Source organism: Leptodactylus fuscus, chromosome 6 (assembly GCF_031893055.1).
Source record: "Leptodactylus fuscus isolate aLepFus1 chromosome 6, aLepFus1.hap2, whole genome shotgun sequence".
In the NCBI taxonomy this organism is placed as follows: domain Eukaryota; kingdom Metazoa; phylum Chordata; class Amphibia; order Anura; family Leptodactylidae; genus Leptodactylus; species Leptodactylus fuscus.
In genome coordinates, this window is record NC_134270.1 from 9047816 (window position 1) to 9070491 (window position 22676).

Below are 22676 nucleotides of genomic sequence, written 5' to 3' on the forward strand. Positions count from 1 at the left end.
AAAACTGGTGGGGTCTACTTGGACTGGGGCCTCCTCTCTAAGGGCCACATAGCAGCTGCATGATCTACCTGCCCACCTGGGGATGGGGAGGACTTCATGTTAAGGATTTCTCGTATACGAGACCTTTTTCTGTTTCCGCAGTTTACAGACTGGGAAGAGCAGCAGCACCGGGAACTTGCTGGACAAAGACGACCTTTCCATACCTCCGCCGGACTACAACATGGCCTCCCGCGGCTTCCCTCCGCAGGCCGTGAGCTCCTTCAAACCCCGGCCATACAGCGTGGCTGCACCAGTCTTTTCACAGGTGGGATGACCATAACCGGCGACTTTGTACCATTGACTTTTCCACCAAGAGAGGATAAAACTATAGACTTGGTGGCGCTCGATGCCACATAGATTCCTATGAAAAGCAGGGGGCGCTATCACAATCAGGAATTGAAAGGTGGTGGTGGTGGTAGGGGGCTTTCATTAAGTTCAATAGCACCCTCTAGACGCTGTCATGTCAATTGATTTGTACAACCTTTTTGAGGTATGCAGATATAGGATAAACTTCTCGCAGTCACCAGTAGAGGGAGCTCCTGACTTTCCTGCAGACTGTTACGAGTTCAGTGGACATATGTGCAGGAGCTCCCCCTAGTGGTGACTCCAAGCAAATAGAATTTCTCATTTAATTCTGATACAGAGCTCCAAATATGTTAGAGCTGACGTCCGTCTCTCGTGACTGGTTAGTGTGATAGACATGAACATTGTTGATCCTTACACGGCCGTTCTCCATAGCGATGTGTGTTCCTTATTTATAGGCCTACTCTGTGCCCTACGGGTACACAATAAACAAGAGCGCCAGCTTTCTGTACCCACAGTCATCGGGACTGTACAAACCTTGTAAGAGGTCTTCACCCGTAAGTTGGTCACCCGTGAAGCTCTTCCATTGCAGCTGGCCACGTCCACCGTTTGATGCCGCGACTACTTTGTACCCTGACTGCCGACGTTGGTCTGTTAACCCTTTGTTCACCCCCCCAAACTTGAGATGCTGATAAAACCATGCACCATGCAGTCCGGATGCAAAGGAAACTCAAACGGTGGGTTTTGCTGCAATGGAAGGCGCTTCACCGTCACTTCCACCAGAAATCTTCCTAATGTGCCCCTCGTTCTTGTGCAGGGAATGAGTTATAGGTTCATGCCTTCCAAATATTCCTGCCCTGACTTGGGTCTATGAGCTGAACTAGTCCCATCATGCAGCATCCCATTGGAGGATGTTCGTGGTAGTCGATCCTGGTTGGATGTACCATCTACCCTTCTCCAGCCGTATTGGTATAATCCTCAAAAACATCACCTAAAAATTTGATAAAGTGTAGGAGACAGAACAATCCTTTTGTAGTCATCTCCTCAGGTTTGTGGCTGTAAACCTGGGCGCTAAAATGTGAATGCATTACATATGCCCGGTTGTGGACTAATCCAGCAATTTGACAAGGTGGGGGAGAGGAGGGAGTTGCAGCTGCAGGATCTTACTCAATTTTGCGGAGAGGGCGCACAAGGGGAATATCTGATTTGCTCATACCTGGAAACAAAAAATCTACCCAGCAGACATCGAGAGGGAAAGGTTGGTCCACCAAAACACATGTCCTTGGTAATTGGAAGAGGAATCCTTGGGTGTAGGACCCACCATTATGGGCACCCAATTGAGGATAGTGAAGGCGTGCTAGCCCAATTCACATTACAGATGACCTTACTTCAGTAGGATACTGTCCTGCACCCACAACAGGAAGTTTAATGTGAGCAGCCACTCGGGTAACTTCCTCTTCCTGTAGGTCTTGGGCCTGATGAAGGCCTTCATGACTGATCAGCCCCATAGAAGTGTGGCATCCTGGGACAGGACTCCATCCCCCTTTCCGTGACCCCTCCAGGGCTCAATAAGAGTGTGTGGGGAACAGCTCATTACCTACCCCAGGTTTAACCCCTTTAAATCTGACTGTAATAGGCTTGCTGTACTAAGCCTGTCTTAAAGCGGCTTTGCTGGTGTCGCCCGGTACGATTTCTGGTGGAAGTTTTCACTCTCAGCCATTTTGCCTCAGGAATGTCCCTGCTGCTTATTTCAATGACAATAGTAGAACGGTCATTGTCATCGCCCCCTCCCTCATATGCAGCTCAGCTCCTGCCCTTCCCCCGCTGACTACAGACTACAGCCTCCCATTACATCCCACCCACCATTACTACTATAACGTATACCACAGCTACCCAACCCCTCGCTGCTAGAATGCTAATTAACATAACTAACCCCGCCTCCTGCCTAATTAGAGAGCTCGTTAAAGCAGCTGGAACTTGTCGTTAACTATTTTTATTGCATTTTTTTGGTATCGCAGGGTTTAGATGACTACGGGGCAGCGCGTTCCACAAACAGGTAATGGCGTCCTCCTCTTTGTAGTGATGTTTGTGCTCCATTCATATAGTGCTGCATGTCTTATATTTTGATGGTAAGTGTTTTATATTACAGTGTCTGTGCGTCACCTGCAGTATCCCTTATTGCCCTGGAAGGGGCGGGGGGGTTTAATAATTGTAAAAAGGATCGAAGTCGGCCTCAGCTTTACAACACAAGCAGAATTTTTTTTGGGCTGAACCAGTTCATTGCAAATCGATTGTGCAGGGTCTCAAAAATATCAGTATGGAAACCATCAGCATGCAGGCCAAGCTTTGTCGGAATAGAAAGTTCCATCAGCAATGGCTAGCCTCCTTGTTGATGATTTCCATTATTAAAAATTAAAAATTTCTTAAAAAAACTTTTGAATGAAGATGATGGCAGGTTTTACATTTCACAAGGGGCTCTCCGTCAAGAAATTTTTTTGACTTGGAGCAGGTTAAAACAAAATAAGAGGAGATTTTCGTCTCGCCTTTTCTCTGGAGCGCACTCACGTCTACTGCCTGGTCCACAGTGGTGACCGACCTCAATCAGTGATTGGCTGAGATGGCATTTCCTGTTGAGACAGGAACAGGAAGTAGAAAACGGTGGGGACCCAGCAAACTTCCTGGAAATGTCATGATCTCACTGATGGAAGTGGGTTTTTTCTTTTTTAATCGAAATTTTTTTCCCCTTTAGACACTTGAACCAAGGCCATGTAATAGATGCCCATTAGCCCAGTCCCTATCCCGGGGACACTTCCCCTTTAAATAGAATACCAGCATATTCCTCTGGTCTTCTGTTGACTGCGAGTCCATGCCAATGCAAATTAAAGTCCTAGCTACTCTGTGATTGTCGTCAGGGCTGCGGCTTCTTTCCGGAATACAAATGAGCCGTCCAAGAGATAGTCCAAAAATTTTCTTTTCGTGCTAATTTCGCTGGCGGTTCAGGCATAAAGCCCATGTGACTGATTATAGGTTTCCAGGGAGCAATGAAGCAGGGCTGCCTGTAAGAAAACTGGCTGCAGCAGGATCCTCCCCCCACCCCTTTTCTGCAGCAGGCGCCTCCCCCCACCCCTTTCTGCAGCAGGCGCCTCCCCCCACCCCTTTCTGCAGCAGGCGCCTCCCCCCACCCCTTTCTGCAGCAGGCGCCTCCCCCCACCCCTTTCTGCAGCAGGAGCCTCCCCCACCCCTTTCTGCAGCAGGAGCCTCCTCCCTTTTTCTCAACAGGACAAAAGCCCCACCCTCTCTAATTTGCCACCAGCAGTAGATTAACCCTGTGTTTTCTGCCACATTGCTTGGGCCCCCCGTTTCATATTTTGTATTAGGATCGAAGAGCTTCCAGTTCTATCAGTCCAGGAAGCTGAGATATGAGGTGCTGTTTGTTGTACTCTTCAGACTGATTCTCTTAATGGCGGCTCGACCAGATCGCCCCCAAAAACCAGTTTCATTTTAGTGATTAGGAATAGATTATTAGTGACTAGGGGCCTACAACAGGTGGGAGAACTTTTTGTATAGATTTTTTCCCCTCCCCTATATTTTGGGTGCAGCATCCTTCGGGGCTGGAGCCCTGGTCCAGGTGTCCATCTACACAAATAAGAGATACTGCAGCTGGTGTTGGTCCATGCGTGTGGTGCTGTTGTGCGGTCGCTCTCTATTACCTTGTACATCTCGGCAGTGTCCTCTTTGCTCTTTTTGTTTCACAGCGGCAATGGGACAATGATCTCCACTGTGTGAGGCGAGGCTTACACAGACATGGCATCCGCTGCTTTGAAGAACTTTCGTCCTTTCTTTCCGCTTTACGATTTTTATTTTCACCTTCTTCACCGATCCTTTATTTTTTTTTTTTTCCCCTGGAAATCTTCTTTGGTTACTTTTGTACTCTCTGGAATTGATTTTTTAGGTCTGCCAGTCCATTCAGTTGCTGGAGGGATCTATGCTGTCATGTAAAGCAGGGACTGGAGGTCATGCCAGCACTTGGGGTGCCCTGGTGTGACTCATTGATGTTTTTTTTTTTTGTTTGTTTTTTCCTCGCTCAACTTTTTGTCTCTTTCCGGAGGGTTTTTCAGAGCAGAAATTTGCCAAAGTGTATCTGTAATTACTGAACATAGAGAAGTTCTATACCAGTGTAGGAGTTTTATACCGGTTTTTATGGGGTGTATGGGTAATTTTTTTTTTTTTTTGGCCTTGGCACAAGGTCTTACCTGCATGGCGGGGTTGGGGAGGGGGATGGGCTGTCTCTTCTCTTCCTCTGCCCCTCTGCTAGAGACTGGTTTGTATGCATGGGACTGTTAATAGATTTGTTATGTTATATTTTCGGTTATTTCTTGCCCCGTCTACTCTCAATAAGTTTACACGCAAAGGGGTTATCCAGGATTAGGAAACATGGCCGTTTTTTCACTTCCTCTTCCTGGGTGGTGACATAATGTTCCTTGGTCACATGACCGTTCAATGTCATGCAAACGAATGGGGCTGAGCCGCAGCATGACCTTGTGACCGGTGGACGTGATGTCACTTCCTGGGAAGAGGAAGTGAAAGAAAGCGGCCATGTTTTCCAACCCTGGATAACTATTTGACGTCTTCTACTCCAGTCACAGCCAAAGCTGCATTTAAAATTCTACTGTCTCCAACTGAGCATTAATAAACACACCCATTGCCACTGAGCTGTGATTGTTACCTTGTGGGACTCTTTAAACCGCAAATTTTTAACCAATTTTTTATGTTTAATGGCAATTTATGATCTTATATTTATATTTTCCACATAATTTAATATACAAATTATTATTTTTACTAAAAGTACTAAATCATGCAATTTTCACTCTGGCCACTAAGCCTATTACACACACTCGCTAATTCTGAAGAATAATAGAAGAGAACGCCACTGGCCGTTCATTACATCACTAGTGATCGTAGATGATGTCACAACTTATCTCCTCCCCCTCCCTGCACGGAGCATGCCCACAAAATTCTGTCGGCCCCAGACTATTGCTGTAAAGCATATCACTAAATGCTGTTAACAGAGAAGAAACGTCAGGCAAGATGGCCGTCTCCAATCATATACAGAAAATAGAATAAAAAAGGATCTTGAATGTAACTTTGAGTGTGACTGGAGAAGAAGACCTGGCCCAAGAAAAGTATAAGATAAGTAAGTTAGACCCTGTGCACATTATACATAACCTATACGCCAAAAATCGCTGCCGGCATATATATGTGTTAAATGTATTGACGGAATTTCACAAAATGTAAAAAAAAAAAATCTTTTGCTCGCCTTTGGCCAGTAGGGGTCACCACCTTTACCCAATATGTATACAGAGGCCACCACAAAAAGCGTATACCTATGCGGTACAATTTTGTGTGGGTACGTATGCCGTTATACAGTATATCTACATGGTGGTATATAATCGGGTGGCTCGAATACTGTATATAACCTATATATACATGTGTATATAACCTAAAGTGGAGCTCTGTATCAACAACTTGTAAACTATGCTTAGTAATCACTCCGCCCCGCCTTAAAGAAGTTGTCCAAGCTCTACCAAAAACCGCGCCACGCCTGTCCATGGATTGCATCTGATATCGCAGCTAAATTGAAATAAATGGGGCTGAGGTGTAATACCGCACATGACCTGTGGACTGAGGTGGCGCTGTTTTTAGACGGAGGTGGTCATGCTTTTGCAATCGATTAATGTTTTCCGATCTCTAAACTTTGTGCCGGAGTTTTTTTGGGTCTGATCATGGATCCAGGGCAGGTCATGGTGTTTGGGCCTATTTTATATTCACGGCTAGGGGCTGTTGGAGATCTCTCCTGACCTTCACTCCATAACTGAAGCGATGGAAAACTTCTCAAAAACTTACAGATTAGGATTGTATACAAATATTTTGTATGATAAATTCAATAGACCAAGGATTTGGAACTCAAAAGCCATAGTCTACAAAAAGTGGAACGTTGGTGAGACTTGTCCATTTTTCGGGAACGTTTTATAAATACCTTACAAATGGTCAACGGGGAGGAGTCCACCCAACATCCCCATTAGTGGACCCCTGGTCATGGTATCATGTGAATTTTGGTTGGGTCTAGACATTAGGCAATTGTCATAGGGGAAGCTTGAAGACCAGAAACTCCAAGAACCACATCTTGAAGGAGACTTTTGGCCTCCTCTGTCCTGGTATCGGTGGGTTTTTAAGGGGGGGGAACGGACTAAAAACCCATATTTGATCTAACACCTCTTCGAAAAGGAAGACCGCATTGGAGGAGTCCATGAGATGTATAGGGTTCATCCAACACCCACTAGCGTTGCCTTGAGATTTCCACCAATGGTGGATTTCGAAAGGGGGACACAAAACCAAAAAGTGGTCATCTGACGCCTCTGTTAATGTCAGAAGACAACCTTGGAAGGCGTCCCTGTATTTGGACCTACAGGATGCATCCAAAACCCATCAGTCTGTAGAGATTTCCTCCAATGGCCAATGAAACCAGTGGTGGTTTTCATAGAAACTTCAACTCCAAAGAATCTCAATGAGGTTTTGGGGCTCTCAAAATAACCATCAGTGGTGGTCCAAGATGGCCCAATACAATATTTTTTAATGGGCTGTCTCCATCAGTCTCGTAGCAATTGATCGAGCAGTGGTCACACGTATGGGTTACAGCACCAAAGAGGAGCGACCGATCCCCATAGTCGTGATTGTCGGAGGTCCCATCCGCTGGACCTCCAGTGATCATCCATGGATCACTTATCCTGTGGATAGGTAGTAAGTGTTTTTGTTTATTTTTTTAGTGGGCCAATCCCTTTAATAGATATGGCCGTGTCAGAGGATATATATACATTGGGATCTATAGGATGGACATCGGTTAAAGGGGTTCTCCACCATACAGTTTCTCCTCTCTATCACCTGCGGTATGAATGGCATGGCTGAACGGGTACCATGCCCCATCGCCCCTTCGGTTTGGATAACCATGCCTATCCAGTTCCACAGTCAGTAGGATTTAATGGGTGCTATGCAGTGTGTCCCTAGCAATCTGTCCATTTCAGGTTATCTAGGTCTTCAGCCCATGGCTGGTGACACCGGGCTACAAAAGTGACTCCCATTCAACGTTCTTGACTACATCGCTGAGGAATCTGGTACATTTTTTGGGGAAGAAAGCAGCCATATTTTTGTAATTTTAGACATCCCTTTGAAATCCGTGTAATGTGTGAAGCCACCATGTTTGTCCAGCCCAAAAATTCTCTGCCTTTGCTATATGAGCGAGGTTAGGGCTGCCACAGTGCAGAAGACCAAGACCCAATGGACCCTCTTATCATTATTGGGGTCCGTCTGTCATATGATGGATGAATTGGCCTTAAAGGAATCCTATCATTAAAACTCAATTTTTTTTTCTGCCTACCACATAGGAATAGCCTTAAGAAAGGCTATTCTTCTCCTACCTTTAGATGTCTTCTCCGCACTGCTGTTCGGTATATAGTCCGGTTTTCGGCGGTATGCAAATGAGTTCTCTCACAGCACTGGGGGCGGTCCCCAGTGCTCAAACAGCACAGAGGGTGTCCCCAATGCTGCGAGAGAACTCTCCAGCACCGCCTCCATCTTCTTTAGGAACGGGTCTTCTTCCGATGGTGGCTTCAAACTTCTAGGCCTCGCGCATGCCTGCCGGCCACAAGAAAATGGCCGCTTATGATACTGTGTAAGCGGCCATTTTCTTGTGTTTGGCGGGCATGCACAGTCGGCTTTGCCCTAGGCCCGAGGCCTAGAAGTTTGAAGATGACCCGTTCCTAAAGAATATGGAGGCGGCGCTGGAGAGTCATTTGTATACCGACAAAATCTGGATTATATACCGAACGGCGGCGAGGAGAAGACATCTAAAGGTAGGAGATGAATAGCCTTTCTTAAGGCTATTCCTACATGGTAGGCAGAATTTTTTTTTAATGAGTTTTATTGATAAGATCCCTTTTAAACGGAAATCTTCCTCTTCTTCAGGCGGCCATTTTTTAGCTTTGTCAATTCAGGGGGGAAATAAATTGGGTTGCTCTGTAGTCGGGGCCTTGTTGATCTGTGACTGTACCAGTGTACACATTGGAAGGGGTTTGGGGTTTTTTTGTTTCAAATTCAGAATGTATTGGATATAGAAGAGATGTAGGGATCAGTCTGCCAAAAAAAAAAAAATCCAAAAAATTGTTTTTCCCATAGAATCCAATTAGGATTAACCCAATAATTTCCTGACAATCGCATATAATATTCAATTACCGTGTGATATTTTTATAGTAGGTTTTTTATATTTTTGTTCTATTTTGATTTTTTATTTTATTTTTTTTAAATTGTCCTGTCTTTTCTTTTCCTTTTTGTTTTTCCCGTTCTTCCCCAAATTTTCTCTCCATCTTTAGACACAAACTAGATAAGATTGGCGTTAATGGCTACCTGTATTGCTTCCTGGCGCACTGATATCATGGGCTGGTGGGAATTTAAAGGGGCCTTCACTTCCCTTCTTGGCTTCTGTCATCTTTTCGCCAGTGCCATAAAGCATCCACCTTTGCAGCGGTCAGTTATGCTAATTAAGGGCCTCTCTTTCTGTCTCTTGTGAGCCTTCAGAATGTATAAAGAATGTACAATGATCCGCGCACAGAACATTGTGCTCTGTAATCATGTTATTGTACGAATAAAGTTTTATTTATTGCATTTCGGGGGACCCCTTTTATTTTCTTATTTCGAGGCTTGCTTGCTGTCTCTCTCTGTATAGATTTCTATATATTTTTTTTTCGATGGGGGTGTCTTGCCGACAGACGCTAACTGTGATATTGACCATTGAGCAGCTGTATTATAACTTCAGGCTAAAATAAAATTTTTGTACAACCAGTCGCTGCTTTTTTTTTTTTTTTTTTTGCTCATCGTTCCATCAATTAACCCCATTTGCATATTAATAAACGATGAATCATTCCTCATCCATGGTCATGTTCAGACTCGTGTCCTGCTTTATTCCTGGTCTAGTATTGTGTATATAAAGAGGAGTGTCAGGTGGTCACAAGCCCAGCCCTTCAAGGTTGTGGGCCAGTGGGCGGCCCGGCCTGGGATGGGGAGCCCAGTGGGCGGCCCGGCCTGGGATTGGGAGCCCAGTGGGCGGCCCAGCCTATGATTGGGAGCCCAGTGGGCAGCCCGGCCTGGGATGGGGAGCCCAGTGGGCGGCCCGGCCTATGATTGGGAGCCCAGTGGGCGGTCCGGCCTGGGATGGGGAGCCCAGTGGGCGGCCCGGCCTGGGATGGGGAGCCCAGTGGGCGGCCCGGCCTGGGATGGGGAGCCCAGTGGGCGGCCCGGCCTATGATTGGGAGCCCAGTGGGCGGCCCGGCCTGGGATGGGGAGCCCAGTGGGCGGCCCGGCCCAGCCTTTAATTGGGAAGCCAGTTGACTGGCCTCCCAATTCTAGGCCGGGACGACATCGGCCCGGCCTGGGATTATAATCCGCTGGGCATACCCAGCGGATTAGATTTCTGCATCCACTGGGTTCTGGTCAGATTCTGCATGACATGGACACTTTACGAGCCGGTTGCATCACAAAATTGGACATGACGGGCACGTAGTGTGTCCACCTCACAAAAAATGGGGGATAAAGAAGTTGTAGTCTGAAAATTTTTGCAGTAAACCTGGAGCTCCCTATTTTTGTGCTCCAAAATTTATCAAATCTGTTATTCTCTGTGTGAGGAGTGTATACACAGCTGTCAATCAGATTAGGACCGCCCCCTGGACTCCTAATCCCAGAAAGCTATATACCATCCGCTCAGCTCCTCCTCCTGGACCACATGTCCAATGTGAATGGATAGACTCCTAAAGTCCGCTGGCCATAATCCTTCACCCTCCACGTGCTTCACATTGATATATGCTGAGATATATATAATCCTATATACTCCGGCCAACGTTGGCACCGCATATATCCAATGTATAGACGTCTATTTATTGCCATGCAGTCGTAATTGGCAAATCCATATACTCTGCTTGAAGAAACGGCAAAATTCTGTGGCACCTTTCTGTAAATTTCTGTATTGTGATGTTTCTCTGTTACTCCTCCTGGTAATGTATGACTGTGTTGACAACTGGGCGTTACCATGATGTGTCCCTATAGTCTTACATCGTCCAATCACTCCTTAGATAAGAGGAATGTAATTCTCAGTTGTTTATTCGTATTTCCAGGAGGAGTAACAGAGTAATCACCCAATTTATTTTTTTAAAGGAAAAATGCCCGGGGATTATTGTTTCATTTAGTGAGCACTAGGGGGCGCTTGCTGCATATAATATATACATTGAGTTCTATACAGTAAACTCCTCCTAGTGGTGGCAGCAGGGAGCTAAATGTAATGAATTAAAGTGAGACTCCAACTATACAACTCTTCATAAATGAATAGTCCAGGTGACTAATAGACTAATGCAATTTTTCAGAATTTTTCTGGTCACCACTAGAGGGAGCTAACTGCATGCGGTTTATCCATTGTTATCCATAATAAAACTGTACACACTAAACTCCCTCTAGTGGTGGCAGCAAGCAGAATATTATCTCTTGTCTATGCAGCGGATCTGGAGTATTATATTAGTAAAACCGAGCGTGACCATTATAAATTTGCAAATCGCCACAAAAATTTAGGCTTTGTCCAAGGGCCGCACAGAATTATTAAAGAGACTTTTGTCTCTATCTTGCTCTATTGGCTCCATTCACTTCACTTGGGATAAGCTGCAATACCAGACACCACCTCAAGGAATGGTGTGGCGCTGTTAATTGGAAAAATAGACTTAAAGGGAAAGTATTGCCAAGAAATGACATATTTACATTGTGTGATTTTTAGTGATTTTTTTTTTCAATGTAATTATTGATTTTTAAAAATTTTGCAATTTGAACTCTTACCACTAAGCCTAAAATAGTTTGTGACTAACTGTCTCCTGGAAATAGACCATGATCCATAGACAAAAAGGTCTGGGGCAGACCCCATAGACTGTATAGGAGAGAGGGGAGTAGATCAGATGTGCTATCCCCCATTGTGTCTTATTTACATAGACATGATTGCTGTGATCATCGAGAGTGCTGTAAGTGGAGACTGCTGCAAAGATGTTCTATAGAAAATGGGAAATCTCAGCATATTATTTGGCTTAGTGGACAGAGTCGTAACTACAGAATTTTATTTATTTTTTTTAAATATGGAGAATATCACCAAAAATTCTTTAAAAATATAATAATAAAAAAAATTTAAAAAAAAGTAGGTCTTTCATTCCCTTTAAATAAATAGGGGTGAGCTGCAATACCAGACGCAGCCACTATGCAATGCACAGCGCTGTTTAGGAAGTTGCTCAGTATAGGACAATCCCTTTAATCCTATATGATCCCTATACTTTCTATATAATAGATATTAACGGACTGAACGTAGAACCTTCCAGAAGACTCGTAACGGTTAACTCCCCGAGCTCCAGTCCTGTAATGAATACGCCTGGTACATTGAAGCGAAATGTCAGTGACAACAATGACGAGGCGCTGCGTCTCTTCTATAAACAGAGCCTGTCTCTCCGCACCTATGTACATTGTGTTCCTGCCCAGGGCTTATTCATCCCCCCCCCCCCCCCCCAAACAATACACAGTGCCTGGTGCAGAGAACAATGGGCTCTCACATCCAGCAGATAGTGCCCTATGGGGAGACCTGTCCCCGCCGCCCTCGCACCAGCGGCCGCCTTCTCCGCTGACAAACCACATTTCTGTTTGTGTTGCAGCTTGGAAGCAGAAGTTGCGCGGTTTTGAGAGGTCTCTGCCATTAGTAAGTTCATTTTGTATTTACCCCCCGTCACCCCGCACTTGGTTTCCAAGCTCTACTCTGACCGCTGGGATACGTCAAATCCACCCCCGATGGCTCATTACAGGGGCATCTCCAAATATCTTACACCTGACCCATATCTGGTCATAGACGTCCTCTATAAGGAGGCTGGAAACTTCCAAAAACGTCCACTTTTTTCCAGAAACAGCGCCGCCCCTTTCCTAAGGTCACGTCTGGTATTGCAGCTCGATTATATTCACTTCTTTGAGTGGAGCTGCAATACTGGACGTGGCCTATAGATAGGTGTGGCGCTGTTTCTGGAAGTGAGCTTTTTTTGTTTGTTTTTTGAATTCTGAATCCTCCTTAAAGGGGTTTTCCAGGCCTGATCAATGGATGACCTATCCTTAGGAGGATTAACGTTGTTAGGCATCTGACGCCCGGGACCACAGTTGAGCAGGAGTGGTGCTTACACTTCGCAACCAATGTGACGTCACGTTCATCGATCACATGGCCCGTTTGCCGCTCACCTTTCACGTGAATGGGGGCTGAGCTGCGATACCAAGCACAGCCACTGTACAATATATGGCGCTGTGCTTTAGAGGCTGCAGCAGTCACTCGAACAGCCGCCATCCGGGGCGTCGGACCCGCACCAATCGTCAACTGATGGCTTATCCTCCCACTTGATCAAAAATTTTAAAGGGGTTGTCCAGGATTAGAAAAACATGGAAAACCCAACGACGTTGCCAGGACTGGCGACCATCGGAGGTGCCCAAGTCTTCCCCCTATATCTGGTTAAAGTTGGGTGCACCATCTTATATCCATGGTATGGGGCTGAGATCTGAGTCTCTTCCACCTTGTGTGCCCGGAAGGGGGAAGGAAGTTGTAAAAACTTTGGGTTTTTATTTTTAATGTGGGTTGTTCCCAGCAGTCACAGCAGAGCTCTTCCTCTTCCACCCGACCATCACCTTCTCTCGGTTACCCATCTTGACATGGGGCTTTCTGGGTATCACTATCCTACCTGTCATTCTCCAGGTCACCGGTTTCCTGGTTGCTAGAGGTCCTTGTGGTGGTCACTCAGGGTGTAGGATCTTCACTGTATACTCTCCACAAGGGGGCGGCCTGTTTTTCTATGATTTCTTTGTCTCTGGTGACCATTGGCCTATCTGTGTCCTCGTTTTCTGTATCTCCTTGACCACTAAATGTTCATCCTTGTATCTAGACCTCTGTGTTGTGTGTTTTTTGAGAACCTCATCCCGTGTGGTACTAACCTGCTCCGCTAGTAGTGTCTGGAGATCTCCTTGTGAAGACCACTAATTGGAAAGCTACCCTAGATGTCAATGTCCGACCCTCTAGCTTGCCTTACGTCCCAAGACCCCTAGTCAATGGCTAGAATAACTACTCCTTACGGGTTTGTTCCAAGTCCTTGAGTTTGGATGAAAAGTCTACATTGAAGGAAACCCCATCTTTGTGTGAGGAACGCCAAATAATTGGTTGGTGTTGGGGCTGTAGAGGTTTCCATCGTGGTCATCCTACGGTGTTACTGGTCCCAAGAAGTCAACTCATGGATTTTGTGGTGGTGGTTTTTGGAGGAAAGCCAATAAAAACTCTCGCATTAGGTTGAGCGTGCTCCAAGCTTGGGAAAGGTCTACCAACAATCCATAACCGTTATACCCGTGTCTGGGGGGTTAGTGGACAAGATGTCCCATTCAACGTTCATATTTGGTAGCCACCCATTGTCTTCTGCTTCTCAATTTATCAGTTACCACTTACTTAGCCAGAAACAAGAATTGGTCAGAAACGTCCAGGCCTAAAAAAACGATAGATGGTTGATGGAACATTCGGGTTTCGGTGGTATCAAAACATCTGTTTATAGATGATCGTTTGCTTCTGCTTAAAGGGTTGGTCAGGACTTGAAAAACATGGCTGCCTTCTTATCAGAAAGTGGCATCATGCCCGTTGATCACGTGGCAATGCCACATCTCCATCCCATTAAAAGGATAGATGGGACTGAGCTGCAGTATAGCCATGTGACCAACAGCCATGTCACTTCTGAGAAGAAGGCAGCCATGTTTTTGAAGTCATGCACAATACTTTGATATGAAAGGAAGATTCCTTGTGTGGTGTTGGTTGTGGACATACGATATTATACTGGTGGTCTACGATACTATACTGGTGGTCTACGATACTATACTGGTGGTCTACGATATTATACTGGTGGTATACGATACTATACTGGTGGTCTACAGTACTTTACTCACGTTTCTACCTCAGTGTCTATGTAACCATACATGGTGTGTAATATCTGTGGTGTCTCCACCTCTAATGTCCTCGTCCCTAATCCTCTGTATATCCACACCATGGGTAAATTCATTATTGTAGGTAGGTATGGCACCATCCGGGTAGGTATGGCTTCATTGTCCTTGCCCCAATGCCTGAAGTTCATGGTAGATGTTCCATCATGGCTCTGTGTTGACATTGTCTTCGTAGTCAATGTTGGCAGCCCCAATAAAATGGCTGCCCATATCGGAAAGGGACTTAAAATAGATGTCAATACCTTCCTAGTTTACTTTAAGTTGAACATTGCATCCTCCTGACCTTACCAGCGGTGCCAACGTCCCGTAGAACAAGTGCCCGTCCTGACACAACTTCTTTTCTCCCAACAGAAATCCATTTCTCGAAGTCCGATTGAAACCCACCATAACAAATGACCGCTCTGGACCTCTAGTGAACTGACCTACCTGGGCCTTGTCTAACCGTGGTGCACCAGGTCTCCTCTCCCGTGGTGGTAGAATGAAGCTTGACGTGCACCAGGACTCTGAAGACAATTGGGTGGATCTGTCTCCTCCTTGTTGGGTTTATATGACTCGAATGTAGGTCAGAAGGTGCACAGCCAATCCAACGGTGGTAGGAGATACGTGGAGCGTCACGGTCACGCCGCGATATCTCGTCACCCGCCGATCACTTTATTTATTATATTATGGAGGAATGCACAATAGCCCATGAATAATGGATCCGTTACATAGAGCAGAGGCGGCCATTTTGTTTCTACATTCAACCAGTTCTGTGGAGTTGGTGATGTCACCAGTTCGGTCAATGAAGCCACAAAATGGCCGCCTCCAGTCTAGACTATGAAAGGACCCACTTTAAATCCTATATGGAGACCAGTGACACTATACACTATTACAGGGGCACATATATAAATATATATTCTTAGGGATGCGCCGTAGAATGGGCGCAGCTTGTGACAACGCTTGAGCTCAGTGTTACGTCTCCCCAATATTTGAAGGGGCCGGCCCCCGGAGCTTTAAAGGGGGAGGGGTTGCTTATATACTTCTTGTAAAATTTAAAACTGGAAGAATATAATTCTAGAACTGAGAATAAGTAATCATATATTTATTTGCTGGGCAATGCAATCTTATTTACGGTCACTTTCAGCCATGTTATCACCACCGAAACCTCTTGTCATTCTGTTAACTTAAAGGGGAACTCCATAAGATCTGGTTTGACAGAGTTGGGGAATAAACAGCGCCGCCTCTGTTCAGTGGTTGGATGTGGTATTGCTGCTTGACCCTATATTTACTTCAATAGAACTGAGCTGCAGTACCTAACACAGCCACGGACAAGTGTGGCGCTGTTTCTGGAAGAAGACCATTATATTTTCTAATATCTAGATGTAGATATTAGATGAAATTTACAGACTACTACTTTCAGGAATTTCTGAATTTTGATACCTATGATAACTATGCCAGGAATGGTTGTCATAGGGACACAGACTCCAAACTAACCACAGAAAGCCAAAAATTAGAAAAATACTTGAACGTAAACTCTGCTTTCATCCAGATGTTATGGCAAGTTCTCCATTAAAGGGGTTGTACATTTTCGCTCACAGTCGCCGTTGTGGCTTAGATGGAGTCGGACCAGTTAGTTTATAAATTTAATATATTTTTAGAGTGGTCACGGTTTATATTCATTTCTATTAAAACAGCCACCAGTAGAGGGAGCTTACTGCGTACTGTTGTCCATTGAAGTCAATAATACAGCGTGCAGTGAGCTCCCTCTAGTGGTGGCAACAGGTAGTAAGCATTTTGGTTTTTGACAGAGGATTTGGTGCTTTATATCAGGAAAACAAAGCGGTGACTGCTATAAAGATCTATTAAGAAATAAATCAACCCCGAGCCTCAGTCTGAGTGTAAAAGGTGATGATTCCCTTTAAGTAGACAATCTGGCCACTCTCTTATAGGAGAGTGGGGGCGCTTCATGGTCGTAATCTTGTCACGCTTCAATATTCGAGGCCTAGTTACATTGCCGTGTAGCTGCAGCCTTATAGCGGCCAAAAATGTACAAGGCCTTGTCCTGTCAGCCTGCAGGTCTTTATGACGTCACCCATAACTTCCTACAAAATGGCTGCCGCTCCTGGATACTGCTGACGTGATTTATAAGCATAGGCCGACACTATAGAGACCGCTATACATTAAAGTCCGCAACGATATACCTATACCGGAGCCACTGGCGCAGACTCTGCGCAGGATCGGTGCCGGTAGCGACTGCGAGTGTCCGTATATTTAATATCTGTTGTAAATTTGCTGAATTATAACTATAGAATTGATTTTATTTTATTGTACAGCACAAAATGTGACAATAAAGAAGTTTTAATCACTGGCGTGGATGTGTGGTTTTTTTTTTCTGTGTCTGGGAAAGCTGGGTGACAAGCAATATGGCCGCCATTACAACTTCTACAGGGGTTGCCACCAAATGAACCTGGTCAAGGTAATACAAGTACATCAAGGTACGTACGCAGATTTGATATGACCAAATATCGCAGCGAACATTGGATTATTTTTGACCGCCATGTTGCGACATCTGGGGTGTCCTAGTACAGCTGGCCGTGATGAAGGCAACAAAATGCGCCAAAGTCGCGTTGCAGCGCAGAATAGGCATTAACTATGTCACCCAGCTGCGATGTGTTTGGTTGCCAACCATTAAGAGATAAAATAGAGGCCATAGTGGTTGTCAATCAACTTTCCCAAAAATGCAGCTTAAGTCTCTGTTCCCACGGAGTAACGCGCCATTTATTTAGACACGTAAACACGTGTCAGAGCGCGGCGCTTCAAAACAGACCCATTGACTTCAATGGGTGCCGGCTTATGCGCGCTACCCATTGAAATCAATGGGTTATAAGGCCTCCCATTGAGGCGTGTAAGCCGGCACCCATTGAAGTCAATTGGGTCTGTTTTGAAGCGCCGCGCTGTAAATGAGCGGCGCGTTACTCCGTGGGACTCTTTCTTGGGTAAGATATCAAGGAGAGGACTTGTTTTTTGTGTCAGCCATTTTTTGAGCTACATGTTCACATTAATATACCAGTGACTTAAAGGGGTTGAAAAAAAACATGGCTGCTTTCTTTCAAAAACAGCAGCCTATGGGCAAGACTGACTAGCAGTGCAACCTGACAGGGGCCATGATGATCACAGATGATAAATGCAGCGTATCTATGGCAGTCACAGATACCCCCAGAATTTTCGACACTCTTTTGGCGTATTTAAGCCACACCCCTTTTTGAGATCCCACACCCCTCATATCTAACGTGTCGAATTCATTTTGATGGGCCATGATGCCATCAGTGTCTACAATAGTAAATGTGGGCCTCACAAAATGGCCGCCGCTGCTGTGTGTGAGGTTGCGGACTCTCCGACGTCACCTCAGTCCTGGCCGATCCCATCGAGTCACAGAGGACGCCGCACAAACATGGAAATAACATTCTCTGTAGTTTATTGAACATTTCATTGCACTTGTATCCTATACCTCAAACTCGGGACATGGGGCAAATAAAACAATGGGGGAGGGGGTAAAAATGACTCCATCTTGTCTCCTAATGCCACATGTATACAGGTCTCTTTGGCAGCAATGTTGTGTACTGTACAATAGGTTTCTTATATCTCTGACTAGGGTTTATAGACTACTGTTGGAGAACTACAAGAACCAGCATGTCTGGCCCGCTGGGCGTTGTAGTCCCTCAATGAGTGGGCAGGCCACAAATATAATCTACAGCTTAGTTAAAGAACACTTCCCCTTTAAAAGCAAAGTCCTTCGTCTGTCATGTTGTTCTGTGTCTGGGAAAGCTTGGTGGTTTCTACTGCAGCTCTTTTAATTAAAGGGGATGTCATCCAGCTTTCTCATAGACAAATCTATCCGAACGGTTATAGCTGCTCTGGAAAAGCTGAGTGACTGCGAGTACTGGGATTTGTGACGCCACCCAGCTTTCCCATCAAGGTATAAAATCGTACTAGGAAAAGTACAGTCCGACAAGGTTAGTCACCCAACTTTTCTAGGGTTAAGAATGCGAAACTGGCACACATACAATACAAAAGGCTGGCCACTCAGCTTTCCCAGAAACAGAAATTCTGGTCAGCCATTTTGGTAATCTATAAAAACTTGACAGATGAGGATGACTTATTTGGAGGAGGGGGTACATTAGGTTTGGGGTTTCTCCCCCTTCATAGCAGTACTGCCATGTTCATGTTGTACTATGGAACGGAATAGAACGGACACATTCCAAGGCACAAGCGGAAGACTCGAGACGTCAGAGCTTTTGCGAAGGTTCTTGTAAGATTGTCACTATGTTCACTCCGAGGTGGAGACCCTTAGTAAGGCTTAGAAACACCAGGGCTGTCAATAGCGACCAGTCAGCGCTTTCACAAGGCTTGCCACCCAGCTTTTCTAGGTTCCTGAATGGTAAGTCATGTGATACACGACTAGACAGCTCTACTAGTCAGGTGTCTAGCCGGAAAAGCACTGACATGCTCACCCAGCTTTCCTAGAGCTGTGATCTGGCTGCGATGGGCAACACTGCTGGTGTCGGTAGCAGACTAACATCTGCCTTCATTCACACATATATGTTTCATACATAAGCACGAGTTAATACATTATCACATACGATAATCTCCTCCCAGTAACCTACAGGGGACGGTTACTGCTACGTAGCCCCTATGGTTTACACTGCAGCGCAGCTCAATGTGGGTGGGAACAGAGACTGATCGAGAGAACCAGAGATCCCGTTACATCGCCCTCTACTGGGAGATTATTGAAAAATCTGTAGTGTTCAGTGATCTCCAGTAGAGGGCGATCTGCTTTCTGCCAATCCTACAGCCTTAGACCCTCCCACGTGAGCTGCGTTGCAGTGTAAACAATGGGGGCAGCACAGAAGAATGGAGGAGCCGAACACAATATACATTACTTAGTTAATATATTCCCCAATGCTGGCCATTCAGCTTTATTATAGTCCTGACAACCCCTATGTAATCTTTAAAGGGATCCTATCATTAAAACTCAATTTTTTGTCACGAACAGGTCAGAATAGCCTTAAGAAAGGCTATTCGTCTCCTACCTTTAGAGGTCTTCAACGGGCCGCCGTTCGGTATAAATATCTGTTTTCGGCGATATGCAAATGAGTTCTCTTGCAGCACTGGGGGCGGTCCCTAGCGCTCAAACAGCACTGGGGGTGTCCCCAATGCTGTGAGAGAACTCTCCAGCGCCGCCTCCATCTTCTTCAGGAACGGCCTCTTCTGGCTCTGGCTTCAAACTTCTACTGTGCATGACCGCCAGCCACAAGAAAATGGCCGCTTATGCAGTATTGTAAGCGGCCATTTTCTTGTGGCCGGCGGGCATGCACATGTGGTTCTGCCCGAGGCCTAGAAGTTTGAAGCCAGCGCCGGAAAAAGACCCAGTTCCTGAAGAAGATGGACGCGGCGCTGGAGATTTCTCTTGCAGCATTGGGGATGCCCCCAGTGCTGGGAGAGAGCTCATTTGCATATCGATGAAAACCAAGATTTATAACGAACGGCGGCACGGAGAAGACATCTATAGAGAGGAGAAGAATAGCCTTTCTTAAGGGGCCTTTCTTAAGGCTATTCCTACGTGTTAGGGACAAAAAAAATTGAGTTTTAATGATAGGATCCGCCGTTCGGTATAAATCTCGGTTTTTGGCGATATGCAAATGAGTTCTTTTGCAGCACTGGGGGCAGTCCCTAGTGCTCAAACAGCACTGGGGGTGTCCCCAATGCTGTGAGAGAACTCTCCAGCGCCGCCTCCATCTTCTTCAGAAACGGCCTCTGCACGTGTCTTCTGGCTCTGGCTTCAAACTTCTACTGTGCATGACCGCCAGCCACAAGAAAATGGCCGCTTACACAGTATTGTAAGCGGTCATTTTCTTGTGGCCGGCAGACATGCGCATTTGGCTCTGCCCGAGGCCTAGAAGTTTGAAGCCAGCGCCGGAAGAAGACCCAGTTCCTGAAGAAGATGGACGTGGCGCTGGAGATTTCTCTTGCAGCATTGGGGATGCCCCCAGTGCTGTTTGAGCGCTAGGGACCGCCCCCAGTGCTGCGAGAGAGCTCATTTGCATATCGATGAAAACCAAGATTTATAACGAACGGCGGCACGGAGAAGACATCTATAGAGAGGAGAAGAATAGCCTTTCTTAAGGGGCCTTTCTTAAGGCTATTCCTACGTGTTAGGGACAAAAAAAATTGAGTTTTAATGATAGGATCCCTTTAATTTTATGTTTCACGTAAAAGGTGGCCTCATTGCCTACAGCAACCGGTCAGCGACCATGGGTCATTATTATAGTGCAGTTCTGAAGCCGCGCGCTGACTGCTCGGATTCTAGGGGCAACAAGATCGCCGGGCGTAGTGGTCTGCACGCAATGCAATGTGACAACCCCCGGCACGCGGCTGGCAGGGAATGCTGGGAGTTGTAGTCTCGCAACAGCTGGGGCAGTCTCTAGGTATGATATGACGCCATAGTATATTAACACGTTGGCGTTGGGCGGGGGTTGACCTGACAATAAGGCTATTACAGAGTTAAAACCTCTAAAATCGATGAAAACATGCAATTATTGAAAAGTTAAAAACAAGTGGATGCATGTGACCCTGGGGGGTGGAGTCACCGAGGTGGCCACCATTTTGTGGGCCGAAGCTATAAGGAAACTGTTCCTGTTGTCTGTAACAACCAATCGCAGCGCAGCTTTCATCTCTTATAGTGCTTCTGAAATATGAAAGCTGCGCTGTGATTGGTTGGTACGGGTAACAGATGGCTTTCAAATCTCTCCCACTTCCTTTCAGTCCACAAAATGGCCGCTGCCCCTCTATTGAAATAGGAGGCGGCGGTGACGCCTCAGCTGAGGTTATTGTCCGTTTGTGTTTCACGTGTAAAGTGCTGCGCACGCGTCATGTCCAAGTCTAGATAACAAGTGTGTTCTCCTATAGGTGCACACGAACCATATGGAGGTCATTGTAAAAAATAAATCCTTTGTACACTGGCCCTTATACTCTCGCTTATACAATATACAGTATATAGATATGTATATACACACGCACACGCACGGAGGGGGCTGAGCGCTCGCCCGAGTCGCCCCACAGACAGCAGGACTTCTGGATAGATCAGTCGTTCATTTAGAATCTCTTACAAAATATAAATATCTTCATCCACCTATAGATCCTATGGATAGACACGTCGGGAGGCAGGCCGAAACCTGGACAGGCGGCCATTTTATAAATGGGACAGGTCTCTGGGCCTTAAACGTTGCAGGAGGCCATCTTGCGGCTGTGGCTTCAGTCCAAGCGTCCGTTAATCTTTGTCGCCACGTCCTGTATATAACAGTAGATTATTTTCCTCAGGTAATACAAGTTCCCCTCGACCGTGCCGAGGTCTCGCTGGAGGGTTGTGTTTTCAGCGTCCTATTAGGGGATCGGTATAGTCCGTTCACGATATATCATTTTCTTCTCCAGGGGTCAGTATGGTGGCCCCGATTTAGGTGTCCAAAAAGTATTCCCACCCATGTTATTGTGGAGGCAGCCATTTTGTGCCTTCAATCAGCTGCCATACCAGCGACCGGCCAAATAGTGGTCAAAACCCACAAAATGGCTGCCTGGCCTGGAAGCGGGTGATGGTTGGATATCTTAATGCCTCCATGATAGAAATACAAAAGAGACAGGTAGGGGGCACTATGTACACAGATTAGGTACACGTGTGGTCGTTAAAATCACGTCCTACCCACATTCAAGAGAAGATCAGCACACGTATGAACCAGTCCAAACACGCAGTCCTACAGACACACTGGTACAGGTCCAAACCTTGAGCGAAAACCACAAATATGTGCCCCCCTGCGTACAAAGACCGCACCCACAGGGGCAGCTCGGGAAAGGTTCCTCGACAGCAGCAACCAATAGACAGTTAGGCCTTTCTTCAGACCGCTCCATGGGGTGGTGGGTTGTCCAGTCCTGAGCTTCGGAAGCCTCCAAGGAAAAATCTGGGCATTGCTACGTTAGACTTGATCTCCAGGCTTCACCTTTTCTGTATGATAGAGGACAGAGAATGCATGTCAGTAAATGGCCTGAGCTGTCGGGGTATAATGGCGAACTGAACTGAGCGTCAGGAATTCATGAAATGGGCTTCTATGGCCACCATTCAGCAGGACAGCTCGGGATTTCGGGTGATGTCCCAGGTGGTGGGAGCATAGTCTCAT

At 46.0% G+C, this 22676-nt stretch overlaps 2 protein-coding genes across 18 annotated transcripts in view; one reads left to right on the forward strand and one right to left on the reverse strand.

The window, feature by feature from the left end:
* BAIAP2 (BAR/IMD domain containing adaptor protein 2) overlaps positions 1–16341 on the forward strand; it is a 107140-nt gene extending 90799 nt beyond the window's left edge. The window contains exons 12-16 of one of the 11 annotated variants that reach the window (XR_012716982.1): positions 142–304; positions 801–882; positions 2361–2398; positions 12120–12163; positions 14824–14876. Coding sequence is in view for 10 of the 11 variants with exons in the window: in XM_075279301.1 (XP_075135402.1) it covers positions 142–304; positions 801–899; positions 2361–2398; positions 14824–14893 (370 nt within the window). In the remaining variant the exon portion in view is untranslated. Of the gene's footprint in view, positions 1–141; positions 305–800; positions 900–2360; positions 2403–4097; positions 4553–8765; positions 9337–12119; positions 12164–14823 lie in introns of those variants that run through there. The other 10 variants (XM_075279303.1, XM_075279301.1, XM_075279309.1 and 7 more) reach the window with 10 other exon arrangements.
* A 4195-nt stretch (positions 16342–20536) lies between these two features.
* AATK (apoptosis associated tyrosine kinase) overlaps positions 20537–22676 on the reverse strand; it is an 88866-nt gene continuing 86726 nt past the window's right edge. For all 7 annotated transcript variants that reach the window (XM_075279292.1, XM_075279291.1, XM_075279289.1 and 4 more), the window contains one exon: positions 20537–22504. In XM_075279292.1, the coding sequence (XP_075135393.1) occupies positions 22476–22504 (29 nt within the window). In that variant the 3' untranslated portion in view covers positions 20537–22475. The remainder of the gene's footprint in view (positions 22505–22676) is intronic.